Consider the following 27720-nt stretch of genomic DNA (forward strand, 5'->3'; position numbering starts at 1 on the left):
TTAAATCTGACACTAAATGTGATCCTCTGACGCTCATTCCCTTTTAAAACCCGGACCACCTTTTAAAGCGTTTGACAATCACCCTTCCAACAACACTGAGTGGAGCTGTGGCTGTGGCGGTGACTGGCGTACGTATCAGCCAATCGAATGCCTGCGCTCCTGACTGGGCGGGTGTAACGGTCTTTTTCTCACCAATGAAAACGCCCCGAGCGAATCCTCCGTCCAATGAGAAGCGAGCAGTCAGCTGACGCCGTTTCGCATCTCTTGTACACAAGCCTCGAGCTGAGACAGACGCGAACACTGTGAATCCAGAACTCATGTGAATTCATCCCTCATTTACTTACTAACGGACCTCTTCACAAAGGTATGTCGTGTGTTATTTCAGCATTTCTTTTCTGGAATAGGTTGTAAACGCCTCGCGTGACTCAAAAGTGTAAACACCAGCTGCGGATTGGAGATCACATGCTGATTAGTTAAGGCATTAATTAGCTTTGCAATCAAATCTCTAGAACGCATAAGTTATGTGCATTTGGGCTTTGAATTAATTAAATATCTCTGTCTGTGCAAATGAACTGGCACAGTACTGCCGATCAAGGAGTTTGGTTATAATGATAAAATCATTATATTATCATGAAATGACATGCATTCCTTACAATATATAATAATGACAATTGTATGCTATTTTATAAAAATGTGAAAAATATATATCTTTATATATGTGCCTTTTTTACACGTTTTAAAAATGCAGAATAGATGCCTTGAGTTTATTGTTGTAATTGATTTAATATTATATTAAAAGGATAATTAATCTAAAAATGAAATAAGTTCTCCCCCTCATGACGTTTCAAACCCATAAGACATTTGCTCATCTTTGGAACACAAATGATGATGTTTTAATGAATTTGGAGAGCTTTCTGTCCCTCCATTGACAGCTACAACTACCAACACAACACGCATGCGTAGTGAATGGGCGGGAGAGATACATTTTGTAAATAAAGTGGTAAATGATGTGTTCAAAGCACATAAAATTGAGGTTAAACCACTGGAGTCACATGGACTTGTCTTTAGTTGCTTTCTAGACAACTATAAACAGTTGGGAGAAAATGGTATGTGTAACAGTATATTAGATCTGTGCGTTTCCTCTTAAAGGGACAGCAGCCTAATAAACTGTTGCCATGCGTTTTATTAAAGCTGTTTTTTATTCATACAGTGAAGACTATAGTGTATTATTAATTTTTAAATTATTCAGATTCTGTAGTTTTCTTAAAACAATTTAAATAAAGCTAGGCTAATGTACCTGAGAAACTCAATAGTTTGATTATTTTCATTTTATTTGTTTTATATTTGCAAAAGTGTTAATTTTGTATCAAGGAATTTTTCATTATTCGTAGTTTTCCTCTTAGTGTCAGGCCTACCCTGGTTCATTACAGAAGACTGACAGTCATGCGTGTTTATAAAGGGCATTTGTTTTATGATGTTGGGTTGAATATTGGGAAGAAAAATTAAATAAATTTCAAGGGTTAAAATTAACTCTGTAAAATGTTCCCTGTCTAAACTATCCACCACAGTCAAATATGAAAAGTAACACAAAACAGTCAAATTTGATTAAAAAAATTGAGACCTTTTATATATTTTTTTAACTAAATGAAAATGTTTAAATGTTTACTTTTGTGCATTTTATTTGAGTTAAGTTAACGTTTACGGTAACTCTATAATAAGACTGCATTAGTTAAGATGATGTAACAATAAAAAAATGGTTAATTTGAATTATTGTTAAATTTAACATTTACTGATACACTACTAAAATCTGAGTTGACATGAACTTACAATGTTGTATTATTATTAACTAATGTTTACATAGATTAATAACACAAGTATTGCTCATTGTAAGTTAGTTTTAGTTAATGCATTAATGTTAACTAGTTGTAAAGTTTTACTTTCATCCTTTTGATCGAATCCTGACCTCAAGAATCCACTTGAATCGAATCATGCAGTGCCGAAAGATACATTTTTTCCCGATTGTGTGCGAATCCTGAGTGCTTATTGTGTGAATGCCAGTGGTTCTGCTGTTATGTATCCCGTCTCTGAATGCGTTTGTTCTCCGTCTCGTCCCGCACAGATGCAGTTCATGCTGTTGTTCAGCAGACAGGGGAAGCTCCGGCTGCAGAAGTGGTACGTTCCTCTGTCCGATAAGGAGAAGAAGAAGATCACCCGAGAGCTGGTGCAGACGGTTCTGGCCCGCAAGCCCAAGATGTGCAGCTTCCTGGAGTGGCGGGACCTGAAGATCGTGTATAAGAGGTCGGTGGAGTTTTAGACTTATTGTATTATTTTTCTATATTTTATATTTGCAGTTTTATGTTTATATTAGTGCTGTCAAATCAATTAATCATGATTTAATCTCATGTAATATAAAAGTTTGTAAATATATACAGTATGTATCGATGTATATATATATATTTATTTTGATATACACACAAACATATATTTACAAACTTTTATATTATATGCAATTAATCGATTTGACAGCACTATGGCAGTTTTAGTTAAAGGCAATTACCCTGGCTATTGGAGGACGAGCATCAGTGCATATTGAGAGAGTTTGAGATTAAAAGTGTGTGTGTGTGTGTGTGTGTGTGTAACTAACTACTCAGAAAGAGGTTAATAATAAAACATATTGGCTACTAATTTAAACATTCTGTGGGAAAACTTCCTGAATGTCTGTAAATATTAGCTCAAGTTTTGCTTCAGTTCGAGTCGAGCTTCTTGTCACGTGATTGGTGGGATTTGCTCATAACGACATTTGCTATTCGAGTGTTTTCAGTGTGAAACTCAATATGAAGCTGCATTTGCAGACCAGTTTTTATGTTCAGAGTAAAATTTTATATGCAATGAAAAATGGATGGATGGATGGGTGGATGGATGGATGGATGGACAGATAGATAGACGGATGGATGGATAGGTGGATGGATGGATGGGTGGATGGACGGATGGGTGGGTGGATGGACGGATGGATGGATAGACGGATGAACGGATGGATGGATGATTGGATGGATAGGTGGATGGATGGACGGATGGATGGACGGATGGATGGACGGATGGATGGATAGACGGATGGACTGATGGATGGATGGATGGACGGATGGATAGACGGATGGATGGACGAACTGATGGATGGATGGACGGACGGATGGACGGATGGATGGATAGACGGATGGATGAATGAACGGACGGACGGACGGACGGATGGATGGATGGATAGATGGATGGATGGATGGATAGACGGATGGATGGATGGATGGATGGATGGATGGATGGATGGATGGATAGATAGACATATGGATGGATAGACGGATGGATGGACGGATGGATGGATGGATGGACGGACGGATGGACGGATGGATGGATGGACGAACGGACTGATGGACGGATGGATGGATGGATGGGTGAATGGATGGACGGACGGATGGACGGTTAGATAGACAGACAGACAGACGGATGGATGGAGATGGATAGTTGGATGGATAGACGGATGGGTGGAAGGAAAGACATGCTGTTTTCATGCATGTATCTTTAAATGCAAATGAGCTCCACCCACTTTCCAGAAGAGGGGCGGAGCTATGCCAAACGAATGCAAAACTTTTTTTCTCAAAAGTCTTTTTTTTTAAAGTGAACTAATCCTTTAATGTCTATCAAACAACAAAATACAAAGAGATCACTTTTGTAGCTTTAACAAAGATGAATTATATTTAATTTATACAATGAAGACTGTTATTGTACATTTCATTATTCAATTTCTATACCCGAGTTACCTGAAAAACACATATAGCACTTTTTTACAAGCATATTGTATTTACCTAAGATCGTAATTTGCTTATTATTCATTTTATGCAGATTCACTTCCTCACTAAATCACCTCAATCATTCTAGAACGATTCATTCTTTGCAAATTCACGTCATCTGGTGAATTAGTTTTCATATTATGTCTGTTTTTTCCACTATCACTGGTGTGACTAACACTGAAGCGGATGTTGATTGTGTTGCAGATACGCCAGTCTGTATTTCTGCTGTGCCATCGAGGACCAGGACAACGAGCTGATCACACTGGAGATCATCCACCGCTACGTCGAGCTGCTCGACAAATACTTCGGCAGCGTAAGTCAAAATATACCAGACTTGTTGCTTCCCAAAGAAAAACAGAAGAACCCACTTACAGTGATTATTCCCCCCAAACTCAGGTCTGCGAGCTGGACATCATCTTTAACTTCGAGAAGGCCTATTTCATCTTGGACGAGTTCCTGCTGGGGGGCGAAGCTCAGGAGACGTCCAAGAAGAACGTCCTGAAGGCCATCGAGCAGGCGGATCTCCTGCAGGAGGTGAGGGTTCGTTAGAAACAAGTCTGTTGAGGTGTTTATATCTATCTACCATCAGGGTTTGAACTCAACACCCAGTGAAAAGTCAAATCACTGGCCAATTTAGTGTGTTACTTCTTATATAAGTTCATGTAAACCAAATATGAGCAGATTTAGCACAAATAATCAACTCGTGACTCATCATGATATATTAGATGCTGCGTATTCATTTGCAGTGAAGCAATAGCAGCGATTATAAAGCTTTTGGTTAACAGAAAAGACCAACATTTTCCCAACATCCTACTGTTTTTAATGTTTTTTTTGTACTCAATCTGTCCTCTTAAAATACATTTTTGGTGAAAAGGATGAGGAGATGACAGGATTTTGTTTGAATACGATTTTATAATATATATATATATATATATATATATATATATATATATACTTCAACTCTGGAAAGATGAATGTGTATTTAAAATGGGTAATTTATGTAGATGAAATGTGAAATTATTTTTGAATTTGGAGTTTTCTAGACTGAGAAAAGCCAGAGAATGTATTTTTTGCTTATGTGGATGAAAGACAACAACTCCCAGAATAGTGCTGGACAATTTTGGCTGAAATCATAATTACGATTAATCGAACAAGTCACTGTACATTTTTACCTGGAGCTGAAGCTTTTCATCAACCTTCCGAACAATAAGATTATTAATATAACCCTCCAATGCATACTTAAAGGAGTAGTTCACTTTAAAAAAAAAAAACGTTTGCTGATAATTTACACACCCCCATGTCATCCAAGATCTTTCTTTCTTCAGTCGAAAAGAAATGAAGGTTTTTGATGAAAACATTCCAGGATTTTCTCCATATAATGGACTTCAATGGGGTCCAAACGCTTCAAGGTCCAAATGAGAGTTTCAGTGCAGCTTTGAATAAGGGTCTTATCTAGCGAAACGAAAGTTTTATAAGCACACATGCTCACCTTGCTCAACTCTCCTGTTCGAACTCGTTCATCAAAATGAGCGAATCTTTTTCCGAGTCAATTCGTTCATTTCATTCGTTGAATGAACCAAATTGCACGAAAAAAGATTAGTTCATTTTGATGAATGAGTTCGAACAGGAGAGTCACGAACGCGCGTCACAGAACAGAGCAAGGCGAGCATTTGAGCTTATAAAACTTAAACTTTTTAATTAATTTTTTTAAATGAGCGATCGTTTCGCTTGATAAGCCCCTTATTCATCGTCTGGAATCGTTTAAAGCCCTTTGAACAGTTTGCACTGAAACTCTCATTTGGCCCTTGAACCGTTTGGACCCCATTGAAGTCCATTATATGGAGAAAATCCTGGAATGTTTTCATCAAAAACCTTAATTTCTTTTCAACTGAAGAAAGAAAGACATGGACATCTTGGATGAATTTTAAAAAAAATTTTTTTAAAGTGAACTACTCTTTTAACCAATTAAAACCGGATCACACATTACTTTTAAGACCAGATCGCGCATCTGTGCGTAGTGACCTTTACGCCCGGCAAATGCGTCTGCATCATTTTGAGCGGTGTCGGCTTTTTATTCCATGTTTTTATCTGACATTGAGCCTGAGAAATTAAGATTTTAGTAGGCTTTGACAAATTTTGAAAAATATTTCTGGAAACCTTAATGTTTTGGGAGGGGGTTTTCAGAAAAGCAGGCCTTTTTTAGCAGGCGTTTTAGGCCTAAATAGGTTAATGCCCTTTAGAAGACTTCCAGATGATGTCTCCAAAAATCACCAATTGCCATGTGACAGCTGCCATAGCGCCCGTCCCTGAACGTTAACTGTGTGTCCCAGTGAGTGGAGGGGGCGTGGCTTAGCCATAGGGCAAATTGCAATGTGAAACCAACTTACCGAATGTATCAAATGTATCAAAATATGAACTTCGGTGCAGATCTTCAGGTGTGAAAACGCCCTTAAAGTGTGAAAGTTAACTTCAAACCCTGGTTACCGTAAGATCTGGTTTAACGGGTGTGTTCCCGCTCGAGCGCCACAGCAAAGCAACGGGGCCGTTCGCGTATTTCAGAGTGTTTTTGACCTTCGCATCGCCGTCCTCTCTCTCTCTCTCTCTCGCTCTCTCGCTCCGACGTCTGAATTGAAAGGCAGAAATCCCTCAGGATCTCCAGGTTCACTGCGACTGCTCTGGTGTGTGTATTACCCAGCTTCCCCGGCGCTTGCAGAACAAAACACTCCTTTGTTGGTTACAGTGAGCTCTCGCACACGACCTCTTCATCTTCATGAGTCTCGCTGTAGCGTACAGACGCACTGATGTATCTGGTTTGATATTGAAATGCTTTCTCATATGCAAGTCTAATCTGAAGAAGCGTAGCAACTATGTGAACCGCACACTTCTGGTGTACACACGGGTAAACTTGCTTCTCCAGTTTGATGTCTCTCTTGCTTTCTGTCTTCTTCCTCCTTTTGCCCGACCCGACTGTTTTGATTTGCAGAATCTAGATTTTCAGATCCGTCTGCTTCCAGGTATGATTTATGGGTCGTGGATTAGCCCGTAGTGCTCAGTGTCCCTGTAGCTGTAGTCGTGAGTCGGGACTGTCTTCTGCATGCCATGAGCTTCTGATGACATGCTGAGTAAAACACTTAGACAAACTAGTTACTTATAGTCTTATTGAGTGAATCTCACTTAAAAAGGGTCACATTTCACCCCAGAAATCTAAATATTTTACCGTTTTTTGTACTTAGAATATATTTAATGTCAACAGCAATTTGACAATAAAATTCCACTCCACCCCCCCCCCCCACACACACACACACACTGAATATCAGCATTTTTTCACATCACACGAATCAAAAGAAAAAGAATTAACTTTTCATATTTTTTTTTCCATTATTTTCTTTTTTTTTTTTTACTTATTTTAAGTATATATTAAGCCTTTTTTTGCATATTTATTATATATTATATATATTTTTTGCATATTTAATATTTATTATTAGTTTCGTCATTTTATTTATTTAAAATGTAGTGCTGTCAATTTGATCAGTTTTATTTGATCTCAATTAATCACATCTAACAAAATTTTGAGTTAAGAAAATATGTGTGTGTGTGTGTGTGTATATATATATATATATATATTAGAGCCAGGCCGATATTATCGGCCGATATTAAGCATTTTCCAAACTATCGTTATTGGCAGTTATAATGGCCCATAAATGAATATTTCAAAAATAAAATAAAAATGGACGAAACATGCCATGTCATGAGTGTTGGAGTTGAATATTATTATATTATTTTATTAATCAGAACTTGAATATATTTTGATGTTCCTCTGTTCTGTTGTGACAATAAAAGAAAGGCGTTATCATATTATTTTAGTTAAAACTCATAAATAACTACAAATAACTAATGTATGAGAAATCTGTTAATATTTTGTTGGAAGTTTCTGGAAAAAAAAAATTATATATCGATATATCGGCCGATATATCAAAATATCGGATTCTAAAACCAACAAATATTTGTATCGGTATCGGCCTTCAAAATCCTTTATCGGTCGGGCTCTAATATATACAGTATATATATATATATATATATATAATGTTTGTATGTGTGTGTGTATATTCATACATATGCACACACACACATATTATGTAAACGCAAATTTTAGATGCGATTAATCAATTTGACCGCAGTAGTAAAATGCTATTTTATTCATTTTGATTTTTGGGGTTGAATACATTCCTACCATGTTTTGTGAGATTGACCCAGTTAGTTAGTGGTAATAGTTAAGTCTCTTAGTTAAAGTCTTCCCCAAGGATATCTCCTGGTTCTCTCCCAGTGAAAAGGGTTTATGAATGAATGCGTGTATGAAGTGATTGGATAAGGCTGATTGAGGCACTAGTTACAGACGAGATGATGTAGAAACGTCGAGCTTCATCATCTCCCGACAGACCGCATCCCGAGGGCCAGATCACACACAGACACAGGAGAACAAAGACTCGCTGTCCACGCTTTAGCAGCGAGACATGACCTAAATGTGCAGCTCACCGGCTGAGCACCAACACACACACACACACACAACTAGCTCTGCTTTTTTATCGATGTCATGGTTCATGTAACCACACCAATTTGCATTTATGTAAGAAATAAACGAATATGCATAAGTAATATACAAAATAAAAGCGTTATCAGATATCAGTTATATCCGTTACTATTAGTCTCGACTGGGGCTTGTCCTTTATCTGCTGATTCCAGGTCAGATCTGTGATGTTTTAATGAGTCTGTTTCTGACTATTGTTCATACATTCAGCACAGTTTTATGAAAAATCATCTGTATGTTTGTATGGCCTGGATCTCCAAATTTTGTAAAAAAAAAAAATAATAAAAAAATATTTTAGTACTTTTTATGTCCGTGTTAACCCTTGTGCATCCTTATGGACATTTTTGTCCTTTTCAGTTTTGTTTTTTTTGATCACTTTGCCTGTGTTAAAGCTAACTGCAAAAAACTTGCCACAGGTGTGTATTTTTATTGGAATTTTTCTATTTCACCGTTATTTACTTAAAAATATATTTTTTTGCATTAGGTACAAAAAATACTCCCTCTCAGCCCCTTTTGGACAAAAATGTCCCCATTGAAAACTGCCATTTTTAATCCCCGGTTCAGTTAACTATAAAATTATGCAATCTTTGTTAAGAGGCTTTTATTCTGATGGCAAGGCTTCAAAATTTTATTTTTTACAATTTTTTTTTATCAGATCAGATGGTGTCATTTTTTTTAAGTTTGGCCTTTAAAACAAATATGGCTTTATTCCTGTTTTGCTGGCACCCAATGGGGAAAATATGTTCAACGGGAAAATACGGCCAAACAAACTGTTACCGAAAGCTCATTTTTTGAGATATCATCCTCACATTTGGAACACAACCTATTTAGATTTATGGCTTTGATTTTATTGCAGTTTTGAGTTCAACCTGATTTAAAATATATATATTTTATATAAAATATTTTTTATAAATAATTTTCATAAACTTATGTCTATTTAACTTTTTTTTGGATTTACTTATTGTTATTTTTTTTACTTCAGCAATAATCTGCAAAGGGTCTTCTTTAAAATGATACCAAACTTAAATCTGTGCTCCAAAGCGTCACATTTTTGACAGTTTTTTGACATGGACATTTTTGTCCTCTTTTTACCTATGTGTAACTTTTTTTTAATTGATGCACAAGGGTTAAATGTACAGTATATAGCGTTTTAACCCATGGATTTCTGTTAAACCTCTTTTGTTTCTCTAAAATGTTTTTATTTCCAAATATGTGTGAATGAATAAGCTATTGTATCAAAAATATGACCTTACAGGCGTCCACAAAGGGCTTCTGATGTTAATTTCTGTGGCCAGCTCATAAAGCCATCATGACGATCAGCTTAATTTAATGTAACTTGTGTCATGTTGCCTGGATCGTGTCTCCGAGGTCGAACAGATCCTCGTTCACAATCTTAATCCAATCCCAAGAGGCCTTGCCTTCTGTGAAGCGGACTCGGGGCTGTTTGATTGGCTGGTGTTTCTGTCCGTAGAGCCAGACTGAAGACTGGGGAGGTTTGGCCAATGAGGAGATCTTATAGGGGCCGGAGCCCCGCCCACCCGGTCAGCCGATTGGTAAATGGTGTGATTTGCCTGAGCCGATTGCTGATTGGGCATGACGAAGCTCTCGCTCGCTCTGATTGGAGGAGACGTGGTGACGTGACGAAGGGGGGAGCGTTTAAACTTCTTAACTCTTGACCTTTGACCTGGTCAATATGTGGTCACAAGATTTCTAGCAAAAGGATAATCAGTCTTAAGTTCGAGCAAAACGGCAACCAGAGGAATTCATGATGTGAGAATTAAGATTTAGTTTAAGCATGCAACCTTATTTAGTTTATTAATTATGATGTATGAAATAATTCAGAATGGATTATTATTAGCATACTAGTTATGCAGACTCGGCAGTGTACATATAAAACTGCATCTTTTACTTCTAAAGAGAAGATTTGAGGCGTACTGTGATCAGTCTTAAAGGGCCAGTCATGTCTTCAGTTATCGGTTTGCATTTAATGATCATAATCGCATATGCAGCAAACGACTGAACACATGCTATGCATGTAATATGAATGTGTTGCGTTTAAAGACACACACCCCGTCTCCACGATCAGACGCTGTGAATGTGTGTGTCGGTCTCTGACGTGATGATGCCTGATGGGAACTAACTGGCACTGGATGACAACTAATGCTTTAACTGCGGTTTATGCTTTCCTTCGTAAATTGTGCCTGCATAAAGATGTGTGTGTGTGTGTGTGTGTGTGTGTGGGGATGAGAGATGAGTGTGTCCCTTTTCATTTTGGGGCTTCGCCACTGCATAAATATCCCACTGCATCAGAATAAATCACATTATGCGGCGACGGGTTTGTGTTTCTATCTCTCTCTCAATGTCTCTCTCTCTCTCTCTCTCTTGTGCTCTGCTTTCTTTTGCTAATGTTCTTAAAATGATTGAATTTAGTTCATTAGTTGAGCAAATTCTATTAAGATGAAAAATTAAGCATTTTAGTACCTACAGAGATCTACATGCATACAATTAATTAATTTCTGAAAAAAAAAAAAACATTTATTTTCGATTATAAAATATTTATTTCAGGAATGGTCTGGAGTTACTTTTATTACTTTTAATAATATATTTTCCCTTCTGAAACTTTAATTATATGTATCATTGGTGTGTGTGTGTATATATATATATATATATATATATATATATTTGCTAAATGTCTCTTAATTTATTCAGGTGAAATGTATCCTGGATATTGCTATTTTTTAATTTATTTTTATTCCCACGTCTTTTTTTTATTCTTTTTTTTATCGTATTTAGTCCTGTTTATGTTTAGTCATGTTTTAGTTGACTCAACGTCTGGCCATATTAGTCTAGTTTTCGTCACTTATATCCATGTTGATATCGTCCCAGTTATGGTTTAATGACCTTATTGTCGTCTCGTCTCAGTCATGGAAAAACAAAGGTCGCTGACGAACATTTTTCATCATAGTTTTGGTTGAAAATGAACAAATCTTGTATATTTATTTATTTATATACTTCTGGACATGTTTTTTGTGTGAAGTCTATATATTCTCCCGGACTGATTTCATATTACTCGGCCAGTTTTAATAATCTGATTACCATTCTTTACATTCTCACTGGTATTATATGGGTTTAGTTTTGAGTTTATTAAAAGTTAAACTTTAGAATAAGCTAATTTGAAGCTTTGGGGTTGAACTTCAAACGAACGCAGGCCTCTGTTAGCTGAGGTGTGTTTAATTAAAAGCACACGGTTCTCCGTCAGCTTAGCGAATGAAACCCGGGAAAGTCAATCCGGAACATTCCTGAAGGAACAGAAGAGATCCCCCCCACACACACACACACACACTCGAGCTCACAGGCCCGCGGCTCCGACTTCATTAGAGCAAGACTGACAGCGAGACTGACGCTCAGTTATACCCGTGTCTGATGAGAAACCTGCGGGAGACGCTGCACTGTCGGGATTAGTAAACCTTCAAAGTATCAAGTAAATAAACGCAATGCTTAGCTGAAAAAATTAAGTTATGTGTACTTGACAATTCCACATTTCCATACTTAATTTTTTCGATTAAAGTGATAGTTCATTCAAAAATGTAAACTCTGTCAGTAATTACTCACCCTCATGTTGTTAAACCCCGTAAGACTTTCATTCATCTTTGAAACACAAATTAGGATATTTTTGATTAAATCTGAGAGCTGGATCACTCCTCCATACGCTTTTTAAGGGATTGAAACTTGCCGGCCCAGAAAGTTATTAAAGACATTGTTAAAATAGTTCAAGTGACTGCAGTGGCTCAATCTTAAAGGGATATTTCACTTTGAAATTAATTTTTGATATGTTTTATCTTACTTCAAGGGCATCCAAGATGTAGGTGTCTTTGTTTCCGCAGTATTTTCAATTTTGACATTTTTAGGTCAAACCGTTCGTGTCTGTCAGTCATATAATGGAGGTCGATGGGGATCTCCTCAAAGAGCATGCACAGAGAAGTCCAAATTAAACATGATTTCGAGGGCTTGGAGCCAGAGGGGCGTAAGTGGCTTTCAACAAACTTTACAGGACAGACAAAATAAAATTTTGACCACACTTCAGTCACCTGTATTATACCACAAACATTGCAACCACAGGCATACTTGCATGAATGAGTATTTAAGTAAAAAAAAAATTATGGCATATTAACACAATGAACATGTTCTAAAACATTTTCAAAAAAAAAAAAAATATGTCAGATATGCCTTTTTGTTGCTTTATTCAATACAGTTTGATCTCAGATAGGTATTTTGGCACCATTGGATAGAGCTCATCGAGACCTTTATTTTGATATAAAACACTCATATATTTGTCCAAAATGCCACTTACGCCCCTCTGGCTCCAAGCCCTCGATTTAATGACTCGTAAATGTGAGTACACATTGATGGCCTAAGACAAGAAACGAGCGGTTTGTGTGAGAAAACCAACAGTATTTATATAGTTTTTACCGCAAAGCGCCCGCGCCCTCAGATCAGACGTGGTTACAAGAGGTAAAAACGATATAAATACTGTTCATTTTATCACACAGCTAACGCACTAGTTGACAACAACTCTGTCACTCAACGATTCAATCTTATCTACAAACCACGTTTTGTCGCGAAAAATCACGCGATAAAACGATCCGCAAATGACGCGAAACGGCAATACCCAGCGAAGACGACGACGAAGAACACAACGCGCGAATATAGACGTCAGACAGAAACTAGTGCTGCAAACTGTTTTGCTCTGAGAAAAAAAGCACAAAATAAGAAAAAATATTTACCCGGTGACCTCAACCCATGCCTTGCTCTGATTGGCTGTAGCTCATGACATCACTGGTGGTTGAGTCGCGCGACAGCTCTGGATAGCTAGATAGTTTTCTGGGCTCTTTCATACTAACAGATTAGCGAGCGTTCATCGTCCGCTAATCCCTCGCGGTTTGCACGCGATAACATGACCTGTCGGCGAGCGCAACGATTTGCAAATCGGGCTTCAAATCATGTAGTGTGACCGAGGCGTATGGAGGAGTGATCCAGCTCTCAGATTTAATCACAAATATCTTAATTTGTGTCCCGAAGATGAACGGACATGAGGGAGAGTAATAGAGTGCCGAAGTGATGACATCACTTTGTAGGACGACTCGGAAGCTAGCGGCGCATGGGTTTCCTCGGTCGAAAAAGCAATGCATTTTCCCCATAGACTTTTGGAAAATCGCAAAAAATAAGATCTGTGTTCAACAAAGAGTTGTGACCCTTACACGTTTTGTCTAGCAAGATAATCTTTACAAGCTAATCCAAAATTTATACATTTTGAAGCCTATATAAAGATTTTAAAAAACACAATCAGACACCAAAAGCAGGTTATAACTGTGTGTTCTGTGTCATAGATCAAAACGTGAACATATTTAGAGGCTTTGTTCACCACAGACCTTATTTCAGGCCTTTTAGCAAAAACCCATTCAAAATCCCCATAGGCTTTAGAGCGAGGGAACCGTAATGCTAATATGCTAACTCACTACCGCGTTTTGGCCTACAGAGTGACGTCGTAACTTCGGCACTCTATTGCTGACAGAGTTATCATTTTTGGGTGAACTATCCCTTTAAGCATGAAGTTTATTTACTTGATAATTTGAAGGCATCAGGTATCCTCAATTTTTTTATAAGTTAAGTCAACTGATCAGTTTTTCCAGTGTGTGAGCCTGAAATCGCCCCCTATAGGCACAACTAGGGCTTTATATCAGGGGACATCAATGTGTAGCGCTGTCCGAAAACATAATGGACGTTATCAAGTGCACTCGTTCAATCCCACAATGCACTGCAATTACGTGTGTACAACCGATGTACGCTCAGCGGCTGTCCGAGTTCACGCACTCGTTTTCATTCACTCCTTCAAGTGGACAGGATTAGGGGACTTGGTGAATGAGGGTTTAGGGGGCGATTTCGGATTCAGCCCGTGTGTGTGTCTGTGGATCGACTGGATGCTGAGGTGTCTGTAAATCACGTGTGTGTGTGTGTGTGTGTGAATGTCCTGCAGGTGTTCTGAGTCCGAGCATGTCCGGCGAGTCGTCCGTTCTCTTCCAGAGTTAGCCGGCTCGAGGCGAGCGCTTCAGGTGTGCTCTCCGTCAGTCGTAGAGTCGTGTGTGTTGGTGTCGTCGTGGCTCTAGATGACCCGTTTAACACGCATATCATGAGCTTTATATGTGTGTGTCATTGTGTTTCAGTGTTTCTCATCGTCCTCTTCCCTCACAGAGTTTACCAATGCTGTACTTTACAGCTGCAGTTCTCATAGGACTAACTATTGTATATTTAGATTTATATTAATAATATTAAAAATATATAAAATTACTAGGGATGCACCGATATGAAAATTCTGGCCGATACCGATAATTCTTTATATTTGAAAGCCGATAACCGATATATCGGCCGATAAACTCAAATCCAAATTTTTATCTAATTTTAAAAGCCTGATTACAAAAACCAAAGTCTCACAATTAAATCCACGTCCCAAGTGCATAATTATAATGATGTTCTCATTATAGTGTTTTATAGCCGATATGACAGATATGCGTTGCACATGTTGTACCGAACCGTATTTTCATTTTTTTGAAGAGATTTCAATCATATTTCAAGAAATTCGAAAACATAAACAGTGCTCAACAAGTGTCTCAGCTGAAGGGAATATTACATTATTTATCGGCTTTAATATATCGGCCAAATTTTCTTACCAGGCCGATAACGATAACATTAAAAATGAACATATATCGGCCGATACCGATATGCTGGCCGATATATCGTGCATCCCTAAAAATTACATATTTATTTATAAAGAAATATAATATTGTGAGTGTGTATATATATGTGTGTGTGTGTGTATATATGTATATATATATATATATGTGTGTATATATTAGGGATGTGCAAAGATTAATTGCGATTAATTGCATCCAAAATAAAAGTTTGTGTTTACATAATATATGTGTGTGTGTGTGTGCTGTGTATGATTATTTTGTATATATGAATACATATGCATGCATGTATATATTTAAGAATTATTTGCATGTAAATACTGTATGTATATAAATACATAATCTATATATAAATATAAATATTTTATATATGAATAACACATTTTCTTAAATATATACATGCATGTGTGTGTATTTATATATACACAATATTTATCCACAGCACACACACACATATATAATCTAAACACAAACTTTTATTTTGGACGCGATTAATTGCAATTAATATTTGCACAGCCCTAATATATGTATATATGTATCTGTCTTTATGTGTAATATATATAATAGCCTACCAAGACTGTGTTTATTTGATCAAAAATACATAAAAAAGCTAAATCTGTTTTCTTTTTATAATATGTAATATATATATATATATATATATATATATAATATGTTAATATATTTTAAAGTGTACTTTATTCCTGTGATTTAAAGCTGTATTTTCAGCATCATTACTCCAGTCTTCAGTGTCACATGATCCTTCATAAATATGATGATCTAATATGATGATTTGATGCTCACGTTTATGACAGTGATGCGTTTTAATTCAGAATTCTTTCATTAAGAACAGTATTTATTTGAACTAGAATCTTTAGTAACCTTATTCATTTCTTTACTGTCACTTTTGTTCTATTTTTAATGCATCCTTGCTGAATAAAAGCATTAATTCCCTTAAATAAAATCCTACCAACTGCAAACTTTGGAACAACCGAGTATATATTTCATAATAATTACATTTACTACAGAATAGATCTTGAGATTAATTGGAGATATTTAAATCTCTTGACAGGATATTAGTTCATATATAATATAGTGTATAAAGTCTGAGCAGAATGTGTATCTGTGTATTTCTGCTCATCATGAGTGTAAGACTGAATGCTACTCCACACACACATCTGTCCGTTCAGATTAAAGTGTGTTTCCCAGTAATCGGAGTGAGACTGCATGTAAAGCGCTTGAGTTTAATGTGTTCACTGCATGTCGTCCTGCACGTGTCTGTCTGCATCTCACAGTTGTGTTTGTCTGCACCATTTTCAGTGTGTGTGTGTGTGTGTGTGTGTGTCTCTCCTTCAGCCCCGACATGAGTACTTTAACGTGCCTGTGTACTGATTGGCTGCTGCATGCTGAGCCACTCCCCCTGCACGCCTGACTCCGCCTCTGTCTCAGCGCCGTCCAATCAGAGAGCTGCATCTTGGACCCGGTTTCCCCTGCAGATATAGTGGATTTTGTCAGATTTTGGATTTGGATTTTGTTTTTCTTCATGCTGGTCCTTCATCTGAACTGATTGTGTTCCTGTATCTTGTTCAGGCGACACTCGTTCATGTAGCTTCAGCGTAGAAATCAGCGCAAACACCTGAATAACTCTTACTAATGGACATTATTTCAAATACACTGAGAAATTCATGAGATCTGTGTCATCATACGGACTTTTCAGTCTTCGTTTCAGAGCAGAAACCCCATTCTTAATTGGTGTCCTCATCTGGTTTTACCATTGAAAACAAAAGTGAACGACAGACTTAAGCGAGTTAGTAATATTAAATGCTGTTTTGATTTCCACGTAAGGATATTTTAAGATGTTTTTTGCTTTAATGATTACACAGCAAAAAATGATGTTCTTCCTCAGTATTTTTCACACAAATATCTGTTATGTAATATATAACACATTTTAAAATCAAGATGCATTCACTTGAAAAGCAATAACTTGTGAGTTTATGCTTAACACAAGAAAAGATTATTATATTACATTGCATTTATTATATTATATTGGGATGCACCGATATGGAAATTTTGGCTGATACCGATAATTCTTTATATTTGAAAGCCGATAACCGATATATCGGCCGATAAATCTAAGTTTTATATAATTTTTCAGAGTCTCATTACAAAAAAAGTCTTACCTTTTAAAATCCGTGTCCCAAACACACAATTATATTGTTTTTATTTTATGAATCATTACTCATGATCATTTTATGTAGCCGATATGACCGACTTGTTTCACTTTACTGTATTTTCCTTTTTCTAAAGTGATTTAAAAACATGTTTCAATCAATTCAAACACAATGTTGAACACTGTGTGTCTCAGCTGATGGAAATAATACAATATTTTTCGGCTTTAATATATCAGCCAAATTTTCTTTTCAAGCCGATAACATTAAAAATGAACATATATCGGCTGATACCGATAAGTTATATATTTATAAATTTTGCATTCTATATTAATTATAAATGTCTTTAAATTAACTTTATTTTTCTGACCACATATCTCTTTTTATGTTAAGCATAAACTCACTTAATTTTGATTTATTTTTCTCAGAAAAAAGACAAAGGACTTTTTTGCAGTGCTCAGTTTGTTTTAGGCAAATCAATCCTCAGAACAACAGCTGTAAGTTTACGGATGGTAAATGCTGTGATTTATAAATTGTGAGTATGTATGTGCGGTGGCAACTTTAGTTTCTTTCATGATTCATTTAGTAAAAACCCTGGTGTAAAATAAATATAATACATTTATTTTATGCTAAGTAAATACAATACATATTTCTGTACGTAATGTAATTGTACTTTTAGTGTACTAAATTAATATACTTAAAGTCTGCAAAATTGGACACTTTAGTCACTTTAGTCATCCAGGAATAGTGCTGAAGTTCAACTAAATATATATTTAAGTGTGTTTGTGCTAAAGTGGAACTATATTGAAAGTATAGAGATCATACTATCCTCAATAATACTGATATTGAACACATTTTATTTTTTTTAATATTAACAAATGTACATTGTGCAATAGGCACTCCACGTAAAGTTTAATTATAATATCTATACCAGTAAGTCTCAATCGATATTCCAGTAAAAATGTATTTGTAGTACACTATTTTAAACACATTTTGATGTAGGTTTTTATAAGTTATATCAAATTATTAGTTATTTTTACTGTTTCCACACACACACAGATCTACAGCGGGCTCAAAATATTTGGCCGCTTATATAAACATATAGAAATGTTTGAATGTCCGCATTAAATAATAAAATATCAAGTGTCATTTATTAACCCTAACATGAAATGGCCAGAAAAGTCGAATATTTTGGAAGAGTTTATTGAAGTTTTAAGGAACTTCAATAAGGAGATTTTTAAGTTTTTAAATCAGCAAGGACAAGTTTTTGTTTTATTTTGAGTATCATATTTAATAAATTAGGCTTTAATGGCTCGTACATTCTGTAATAGTGAGAAAAAAAGCCCTAAAATATGCAGTTTGGTGCCGATGCTGATATTTATATGTATTTCTGCGGTCACACACGTTTAACACCTAAACACTTTTGCACTGCAGTGTTCGAGACAATCTATGAATGTTTTGTTGAATATTGAGTTGGATCTGTAAACACGTTCATGTTTGGATGTTTTGAATCGCTGAGAATATGAGCGGATGTAAATTCATGTAACGCTGTAGAAATAAACAAATGAAATGTGAGAATTTCAAGAAGTGTGTGATTGTGTTTTATAGAGTTCAATATCTTTATTACAGTCCATGTTATTTCGCAGCAACAACTTTTTAATCTTTCATCCTCTTGCTCCACCTTTGAACCTTACTACACCTTACTTTGTCATGTAGGTAATAATTAGCCTATTTTACCAGTTTTTTTTCTGGTTCTTGAATCTTAATATTTTGGTGTGACCATAAAAACCTTTTTGGAAACTTTGAAGATTGCAAATAACAGGCTGAATTAATTAATGCACTTTTTAAATCTTGATTTTCTCCTCTTTTTTTGGCCCACTGATGTTCAGGATGCCAAAGTAAGTTGAGATTGCTCGTGTGTGTGTGTGTGTGTGTGTGTGTGTCTGCTTTTCCTCAGTGTGTTGTAAATGTATTTGTGTCATCGTTGAGTCATGGCAGCCCACGTACTGATTATTTTCAGATCTCGGAGAATAAATTTAGCTCTGCTCATCTCCATGTGCTTCATTATATATAATATCCCCCTGCTGAGCCCAGAGGGGCGTCTCCGAACAACACGCCAGCGCAACGTCTTTAACCCCGCCAATGTCATCCATTACATATCCAAAACAGTATATCCTACACTAAAACTAAACTAATATTGACAAACTAGATATCAGTTTTCATATTTGGTGATTGAATTTCTAAATAATTTACAGAAGAGCTGTAATCTATAGAATATTTTCATGGTGTGTTCAGACTTTTATTTTGAAATCATGAAAGAATGGTAGAAACCTCAGTTTGTTTAATGTCAAGAGATCAAAAGATAACATCCATTATTTATTTTTTAATTTAAAAAAAAAATAAAAAATTCAAACACAAAAAAATAATTATAGATTCACCATTTGTGATGTGGCAGCGAGCTATGACGCACATGCAGGTTATTTTTATGTTTATTAGAGGTTGAATTCATATCAAAATATGCTAAATTCCCCTTACTGCTCCTGAATAGGATCTGTACTTCATAAATTGTATGGTAATTGTGGAAATAATGGTTGAGATCACTCAAACACATATAGAAATGGAGGCGCCCTTATAAAGGCATTAATGGAGTCTGGTTGTCACCTAGTGGGAAATTTTGGTACTGCGCCCAAGCAAAAACTTAGTCCACCAGGCTTTGAAAAAATATATTTTAAATAAAATATGAATAATTGTATTTTTACATTTTCATAAACTCAAACCTCTATCTTTTTTTTTATTTATCTTCTACACAAATCTGCCAAATGTCTTCTTTAAATCAAAACCAATCTTTTATTTTTATTCAAAGGGGGCGTGGCACTTAAGGGGTTAAAATAACTGCAAATGTATATTCAGATTTTTGTAGCTTCCTCATCATAAGACTAATATTTCATACAAGACGTTTGCATGGGCAAAAGTTGTTCTCAGATGTCCAGTGAACAAAACCCATAACTCTAAACTCATTGTGTGTGTGTGTGTGTGTGTGTGTGTGTGTGTGGACTGTTTGTTATATCAGCGTTTCAAAGGTGCTCTGCCTTTCTAATGTTTTAGGTTAAATGATCTCCGTTTGTGTGTGTTCATGGAAATAAATTGGCTGTTTCTGAGTAAATTATTCATAGTTGATCAATGCTTGCAGGAAGAAAAACAAAAAGTTAAAATCTTAGATTTCAAGAAGTTGTTCAGAACAAAGCCTAATATTTATTATAATATATTTAGTATAATATTTATTATAATATAGAATTAATATTTACCAACAAACATTTAGTGTTGGTAAATATTAGTGTTTAAAAAAACAACAAAAAAAAAACACCAAGCTAACATTTAAATATTTTAGAGTTTGTTGGTAAATATTAGTTTTTAAAATGAAACCCAAAAACAACATTTTAAGTTTTTTATGACACTGTAAAAAAATATTGATTGTTTAACTTAAAGTAAATAACCTGGTTGCCTTAAAATTTTAAGTTCATTGAACTGGAAAAAGTGAGTTAATACAATGAAGGAGATTCATTTAATCATCAGAAACTCAAAATGATATGTTATCTGAACTAAATTAATTATTTAAGTTGATTTGACAAAAGAAAAAATGTGATTACTACACTGTAAAAATATTGTTGGTTTAACTTAAAATAAGTAACCTGGGTTGCCTTAATTTTAAGTTGATTAAACTGGAAAAAGTGAGTTAATACAATGAAGGAGATTAATTTAATCATCAGAAACTCAAAATAATAAGTTATCTCAACTAAATAAATTATTATAAAGTTGATTTGACAAAAGAATATATGTTGTGATAACAACAAAATATTGAAAATATTTTTTACAGTGTGAACAAAACCATTTTTTGAATTATTTACCGTTAGTTTGTAGATATTTTATGACAACATTTAATTTAATAAGTTTGTTTTTGTTCTAAAACAATATTTTTTGATCAAACAAACATTAAAATCCAAATGTTGACAATTTTTGTTATAAAACAAATATTTACCAAACACTAAAAATTCAAATGCTAACTTTGTTTTTGTTATAAAAACTGATTTATTAAACAAACACAAATTCAATATTATATACACAAAAATTGACTGTTTTATAAAAAAAAAAATATATACATAAAAAATGATTTTGTATATAATAATATATACAAACAAAAATATTTACAAAACCAACAACAACATAATATTTAAAGCATTTTTATTCATACATTTTAAAACATATTCATACTTTTGAATTATATTTGATAAAAAAAAATACAAATTATAATAAAAAAGCCAATATTTGGATGTTTGAAGCTTGTTGGACATTTGTGTGTTTGTGTGTTTTTGCTGGTTTTATCAGTGAGTGTGTGATCAGGGAAAGTGTTGATGTTCCTCCCACAGGAAGCAGAGACTCCCCGCAGCGTCCTAGAGGAGATCGGCCTCACATAAACCACACACACACACTGAGCGCCTGCCCCTAAAGATGTAGCAAACACACACACACACACACACTTCACCATGTTGATCATGTGCTTGGTTTGTGAGCTCAGAAGAACTTGTGCAAATGTTGTCAGCACATCCTACTTTACATCTGATGTGAAGAACACACACACACACACACACTCCATCAAATATATGTGTTTCTCATCATCCGTGATCACCACACACTGCATCTACTGGCTTTACACAGTAAACCAGTGCTTGGGAAAGTGGTAACACTTCACATTAAGGTTTATTAGTATAACCCACAATGAGAAATGCTTTTGTTCCAGTATTTATTCATCTCTGTTAGTGTTAGTTAATAAAAATACAGCTGTTTATTGTTAAAATGTTAGTCTATTGGTATCAAATTCAACCTTTGATTTTAATAACGCATTTGTAAATGTTGAAATTATTTTTAACTAAGATTAATAAATGCTGAATAAGTATTGTTAACTAATGAACCGTATTGTAAAGTGTTAGCGGAAAAGTATTATGTGACGTAGGGCCATTCAAGAACTACAAGCCTACAAAAACTACAAATTCAGGTCTCGTTTAAGTTTAGCAAGCGATTGAAACATGAAAATTCGTGCATATAGCCTCTTTACTTAAAGGAGCAGTATGCAATTTAATACACCCTCATTTTAAGTGATTGCAGTACCAGTTTTGGCCACCATCTTGCATACGGCTCCTTTAATGTGATGCGTTTTTGTCAGTCTCAAAAAAATCAAAAAAATAATCACGGATTTTTTTTCATTATTTGCATCTATTTGATTTGATTTAAATGGTCATATTTTTAAAATGGTTTTATTTAAATTGCTTGGAAGCAACACAAACCTGTAATATTTTTAGTTTAAAAGTATTAACGTGGTAAAAAATAATAATATTTAGCTGTGAAACAAACTTTTCAGTCATTTATTATGTGAGACTGAAACACATTGATAAATGAGGGTTATTGTGTCTTTTAAAACAGTTTATTATGAATACTTTTATGGAAATCTGAGTGGCTGACATATGTACATGTCATGTAGTGTGTAATGCCTATAAATGGAAATATGATGTGCAATTTTAATGCATATTTCAAATGATACATTTTAATATTTGAATTATTTGTGCATTTATAATGCAGTACGGTTCCACAAATCTGGCCTGTTTTATGACTGACTAATATGCATCAGTAAGTTTATTAAATCTAGGCTGAAATATGATTTGAGTGCATCACTGTGTGTGTGTGTGTGTGGTTTTTATGTGTAAAGTAACCCGAAGAACCTCACTGATTCTCCACTGTGTAAACACACACTCTTGATCACTGTGTGAACGGGCCACACACACTTGACCACTGTTGGATTCACTGAGACAGAGTGTGTTCTGTGTGTGTGTGTGTGTGTGTGACTCCAGTTGTTGAACAGTGCATGTGTTTACAGTGTTCAGGCGTCACTCACACACACCTCAAGCTCGTCTTCAAGTTTCCCGTGTTCGAGAGACGCTGTGTGTCGTATGAAATCAAACGTGTTTATTGTTCTAAATATGGAATAAATGTGTTTATAAGTGCCTGGGTCTGTCTGTTTGTTCTGCTGTCGAGTTTAAAACACTTTTACGTGTAGAGAAATGATGCATTATAATCTCCATGATTTTTATATATTTTAAAAACACTTTTTAATTTACTTAAGTATTTGATATTTAAGACATTTTAACCAATATTGGTAGAATTGTTTTTAATTATTATTATTATTATTGTTTTAAATTAATCATATTAGCAGATATTTTTTTTTAAATGATCTGTATATTTCATGTTTTGGTCAATATTTCTTTTTATCTGTGAGGCAGATATTTAAATTTTTTTTTTTTTTGTGGGGGGGGGGCGTTTATTTATTTATTTAGACATTTATTTATCTTAATCATTATTGGCAGATATTTAATATTTTGGGCAATTGTAAAATCATATTGGCAGATATTTAATATTACAGGCAATATTTTTTTCTATTTATTTTATTCTGTATATTTCATGGTTTTTTGTCAATATTTATTAATTTATTTTTATTTCCTTTTGTGATGGCAGATATTTGTTATTTCTTGCAATAATTAATTTATTTACAGACATTTGATATTTTATCCAATATTTTTATGTATTTATTTAAATGTATTGCAGATTTTTTTAATTATTATTATTAATTACAATATTTATTTATTTACAGATGTTTTACATTTTGTGGGGTATTTTCCGCTTGTTTTAATATCCGTCCGTCCAGTCTTAATCATCACCATAATAAAAAGTCATTTACTCGTGTGTTTTTTATATTATATTCAGCGTTTCACTTTCTGTGGACTGCAATACATTCGTAATTGAATTGAAATATTTCTAATCATGTATTTTTGAATGAGAAAATGCAAACAACATTTTTTCAAATGCCATCTTTGATTAATTTAATATTCATCTCAACACAAGCTTTCTGGGGTTTTCTCATCGCTGCATTACTGTGTGTGTGTGTGTGTGTGTGTCTGAAATCTGGCAGTGCTGATCCAGCTGTTTTGCAACATCTTTTTACAGCATTATTTCCAAATATGGTTGGAAAAAGCACCTGTCCTACACACACACACACAGACACACACAGACACACTTCACTGCCAATCTGATTCTGTGATGATGATGCTTGAGGAAATGCCACATATTATCCGTCAAACTGTGACGAAATAAAGGGTTTTACTCTTCTTTGGAATTAAAAGATGTACATATATTGTGCAACATAATGCAGCAGTGAGGTGTGTGTGTTATTATTGCTCATACATTTCATCACTTACTGAAAAAGTGAAAAGATAATTGCAACATTTTTTCACACGCAATTCTTACCTTTTTAACATCTCACAATTATTTTTTTTCCTCGCAATTCTGACTTTACTTCTCACAATTATTACTGTAGTTCATCTGTCGAACTCCTGACTTGTGTTCGTCTGAATTGTCATGCGTGTTCGCTGGATGAAAGGGTCGTCGGGTCACCACATGTCAAAATCTCTTTTTCTCCATTTATATTTCTGAATGGCTACGTTCAAAATCAGAATTGTGTGATTAATAATGTGCACTTAATACTACAACTATTCGGGTGTTTTTTATATATATATATATATATATATATATATATATATATATATATATATATATATATAATTATTTTAAAAAAAATGTAATTGATTTTCCTATTCTGTGGTGGAAATAAGCTTCCAAATAAGAAAATACAAATACATATTCTATATTTCTATTTAGAATTCTGGTGAAGGAGAACCGTCTTAAATGATTGCATAATGATGCACTTATTTCCATGTTTATATGATGGAGTGTGTTTCCAAGCTTTGGCCTGTGTCTCCATGTGTGTGAAAGCAACTCTGCTGGTGTGTTGTCCGGGTTCTGCCCATTCCCGTTCTCGTTCTCGTTCTCCTCCATGAGGGAGTTTTGTTTGTAGTTTTATGTTTGTTTGTTTAATTAATAAATACACACTGTTTCTGCACTTGAGTCCTTACACCTTTAATCTGCCCATTCCTTGACAGTGTGTGTGTGTGTGATGTCCAAGAAATGTAATTACTGATTCAAGGAAGTTTGATTTAATAATGAAGTTTTTCAAAAGTTCCTGTAATGACTCAGAAACACTCCTGCATCTTTCATCAGTCTGTCATGTAATTAGCCTCATTTTATTCAACAAATGTGTGGTTATTCATCTTTTTGGGATGTGAAACGCCAGATAGAAACAGGATTCATTTCGTCCGAGACTGGACGAGGAGTGACAAATATTACGTTTTGGTTTTGCCCAGTCTTTGCTTTAGTGGTTAATATCCTCATATTTCACATTATGACGCAGATCTTTCACTTGTTTCTTTTTTTTTTTTTTTTAATATATATATTAATTTACTACAATGTGTATTTTAAATGATATAGGCCTAATTTACAATTATTGTTATTATACTTGTATTTATTTAACATACACTCATTAAATGTATTGTGCTTTATAAATAACTTAATTAATTGTAAATATTTACTTGTATAAATGAGTGTAAATTATGTTTTATTGTTATTATTATACCTGTATTTATTTAGCAGTCTCTTTTCTTCAAGTTCAGTTTTCAAACAAGAAAATTGTATTTTTGCTCATTTAGTAAAATTTATTAAAAATGTATTTATTTATTTTATAATTATTACGAGTCTATACTACTACTCATTAATGCAAATAATAAACTTGTATTTATTTAGCGAACGCTTTTGCTAAATGTAAATGAAAAGTGCTTTATAAATGAATTAAATTAAAGGTTTACATTTAAATGTATTATAAATGTGTTTTTTTATTATTATAAATGTATAGCTAGAAATTCGTTATCATTATTATTATACTTTTATTTATTTAACATACACTCATTAAATGTATTGTGCTTTATAAATTGTTTTTGAATTAATTTTAAATGTATTCTATATAACAATTTATTATTATTACTTGTATGTAGCAGACACTTTTATTAAATGTCTGATACATGAAAAGTTGTGTTTTTTTGACAATTTTTACAAATATTATCTTTATAGCCATTCAAATTTATTTTAGCAGATTCCTTTATCATATTTTTATCCATTTATTAATTGATACATGTCATGAGGTTTTAGCATGTTTTTGGTCCATGTCTCTAAAAGTCCTACATTACTCGAGTTTCACGCTTTAATCTTACTTTGCATTTAATAATAATTCTGGAGAAACTTTTACTCTTCTTCTATGCATTAATAATCAATTCAAGCCGAGTATTTCTGATCCAGAAGATGATGAAACTGTGTTAATACCTCGATATCGCAAGTGGACCTGCATGGTCACTGAACAGACGTGTTTAATAAACGTAACAGCGACACACCCACACTTTTATCATTCCAGACTCATTAAAATAATAACACACTCCTGAAAATGACTGGACACACACACTAACACCTCATTACTCTTTCTTCTAATCTCATCCCTCCCTTTCACTCACTCGCTTTCACACTTGAACCGGTTTCTCCTCTTCCATGTCGCCGAATGGAAAACATGACTTTATGGAAACGTGTTTATGTAGGCTAATATACGTGTGCATGAGTGATTGTGTTTGTAATGTGGGCCAAAAGTTTATGCACACTATAGATTTATAAGAAAACCTTTTCAATTGCACATGAAGATTAGATATCAAAGCATGCAGCGGTGTTTCAGTTTCCAGTCGCGCTCATCATCCGCATACTTGTCATTCAGTCCTGTGCGTTTCTGGACACACCTTGTGTTTTTGGTATTTTGTCACAACACAATTTTTGTATTTTAGATCTGTAATTTTTTGATTCAAAACTCGAAAAGGTTGAGGTATGCGGATGATGTGTTTGTTCAACACAATCTTACAGTTTTTAAATTAAATGAAAAGTTTCAAAAGTGTGTGTGTGTGAAGTGTATATTTGATGACTCAAATCAAAATCGAATGCATGTTCAAACGTAAACACATACATGCATAATTTGATAAAGTCTATTTCAGATGCATTTATACTTTTATTTATTTGAATTTTACTTATTTGAAAAATGTGTTTATTGGTTGCACTTAAATGATTTAGCATTTATTTATATTGTACTTATTAGAATTCTATTTATTTGAGACCTTATTTTATTTATTTGAATTTCATTTAATGCGTTTATTAATTTTCTGAAATTATTTTTATTTTTCTGAATTGTATTTATTTAATACTTTTTATATTTTATTTATTTATTCGCATTTTAGTTATCCAAATTTTATTTATTAATAATTTGTATTATTATTTTTTTTAATTGTTTTAATTTGTATTAAATCCACTGTAAAAAATAATCCTGGAAAAAAAACGGTAAACTATTGGCAGTTGTGGTTGCC

General features: G+C 34.3%; 1 protein-coding gene across 6 annotated transcripts; it reads left to right on the plus strand.

The window, feature by feature from the left end:
* Nucleotides 1–176: 176 nt before the first annotated feature.
* On the plus strand, nt 177–23388 carry LOC120471166 (AP-1 complex subunit sigma-2). 6 transcript variants are annotated; one of them, XR_016147961.1, is made up of 7 exons: nt 181–364; nt 2120–2298; nt 4044–4152; nt 4236–4373; nt 9896–9977; nt 14459–14534; nt 16524–17906. XR_016147961.1 is itself a non-coding variant. In XM_039660918.2 (6 exons), exons 2-6 carry the CDS (start codon nt 2120–2122, stop codon nt 21805–21807), a joined length of 483 nt encoding a protein of 160 aa, XP_039516852.1. In that variant the 5' UTR covers nt 177–364; the 3' UTR covers nt 21808–23388. The 6 variants fall into 6 exon arrangements, 4 of the variants coding, with proteins under 4 accessions (XP_039516852.1, XP_088980327.1, XP_039516854.1 ...); XM_039660918.2 differs by lacking the exons at nt 9896–9977; nt 14459–14534; nt 16524–17906 and adding exons at nt 19225–19233; nt 21760–23388 and having other exon boundaries at nt 177–364; XM_039660920.2 differs by lacking the exon at nt 14459–14534 and having other exon boundaries at nt 182–364.
* The last annotated feature ends 4332 nt before the right edge of the window (nt 23389–27720 follow it).

This window comes from Pimephales promelas, chromosome 20 (assembly GCF_988280905.1).
Source record: "Pimephales promelas chromosome 20, fPimPro1.hap1.1, whole genome shotgun sequence".
NCBI classification, from domain to species: Eukaryota; Metazoa; Chordata; class Actinopteri; order Cypriniformes; family Leuciscidae; genus Pimephales; species Pimephales promelas.

Coding starts and splice junctions, on each gene's coding strand:
- LOC120471166 (XM_039660918.2), top strand. CDS start 2,120: ATGCAGTTCATGCTGTTGTTCAGCAGACAGGGGAAGCTCCGGCTGCAG. Junction 2,299..4,043: donor CTGAAGATCGTGTATAAGAG/GTCGGTGGAGTT, acceptor ATTGTGTTGCAG/ATACGCCAGTCTGTATTTCT. Junction 4,153..4,235: donor TCGACAAATACTTCGGCAGC/GTAAGTCAAAAT, acceptor CCCCAAACTCAG/GTCTGCGAGCTGGACATCAT.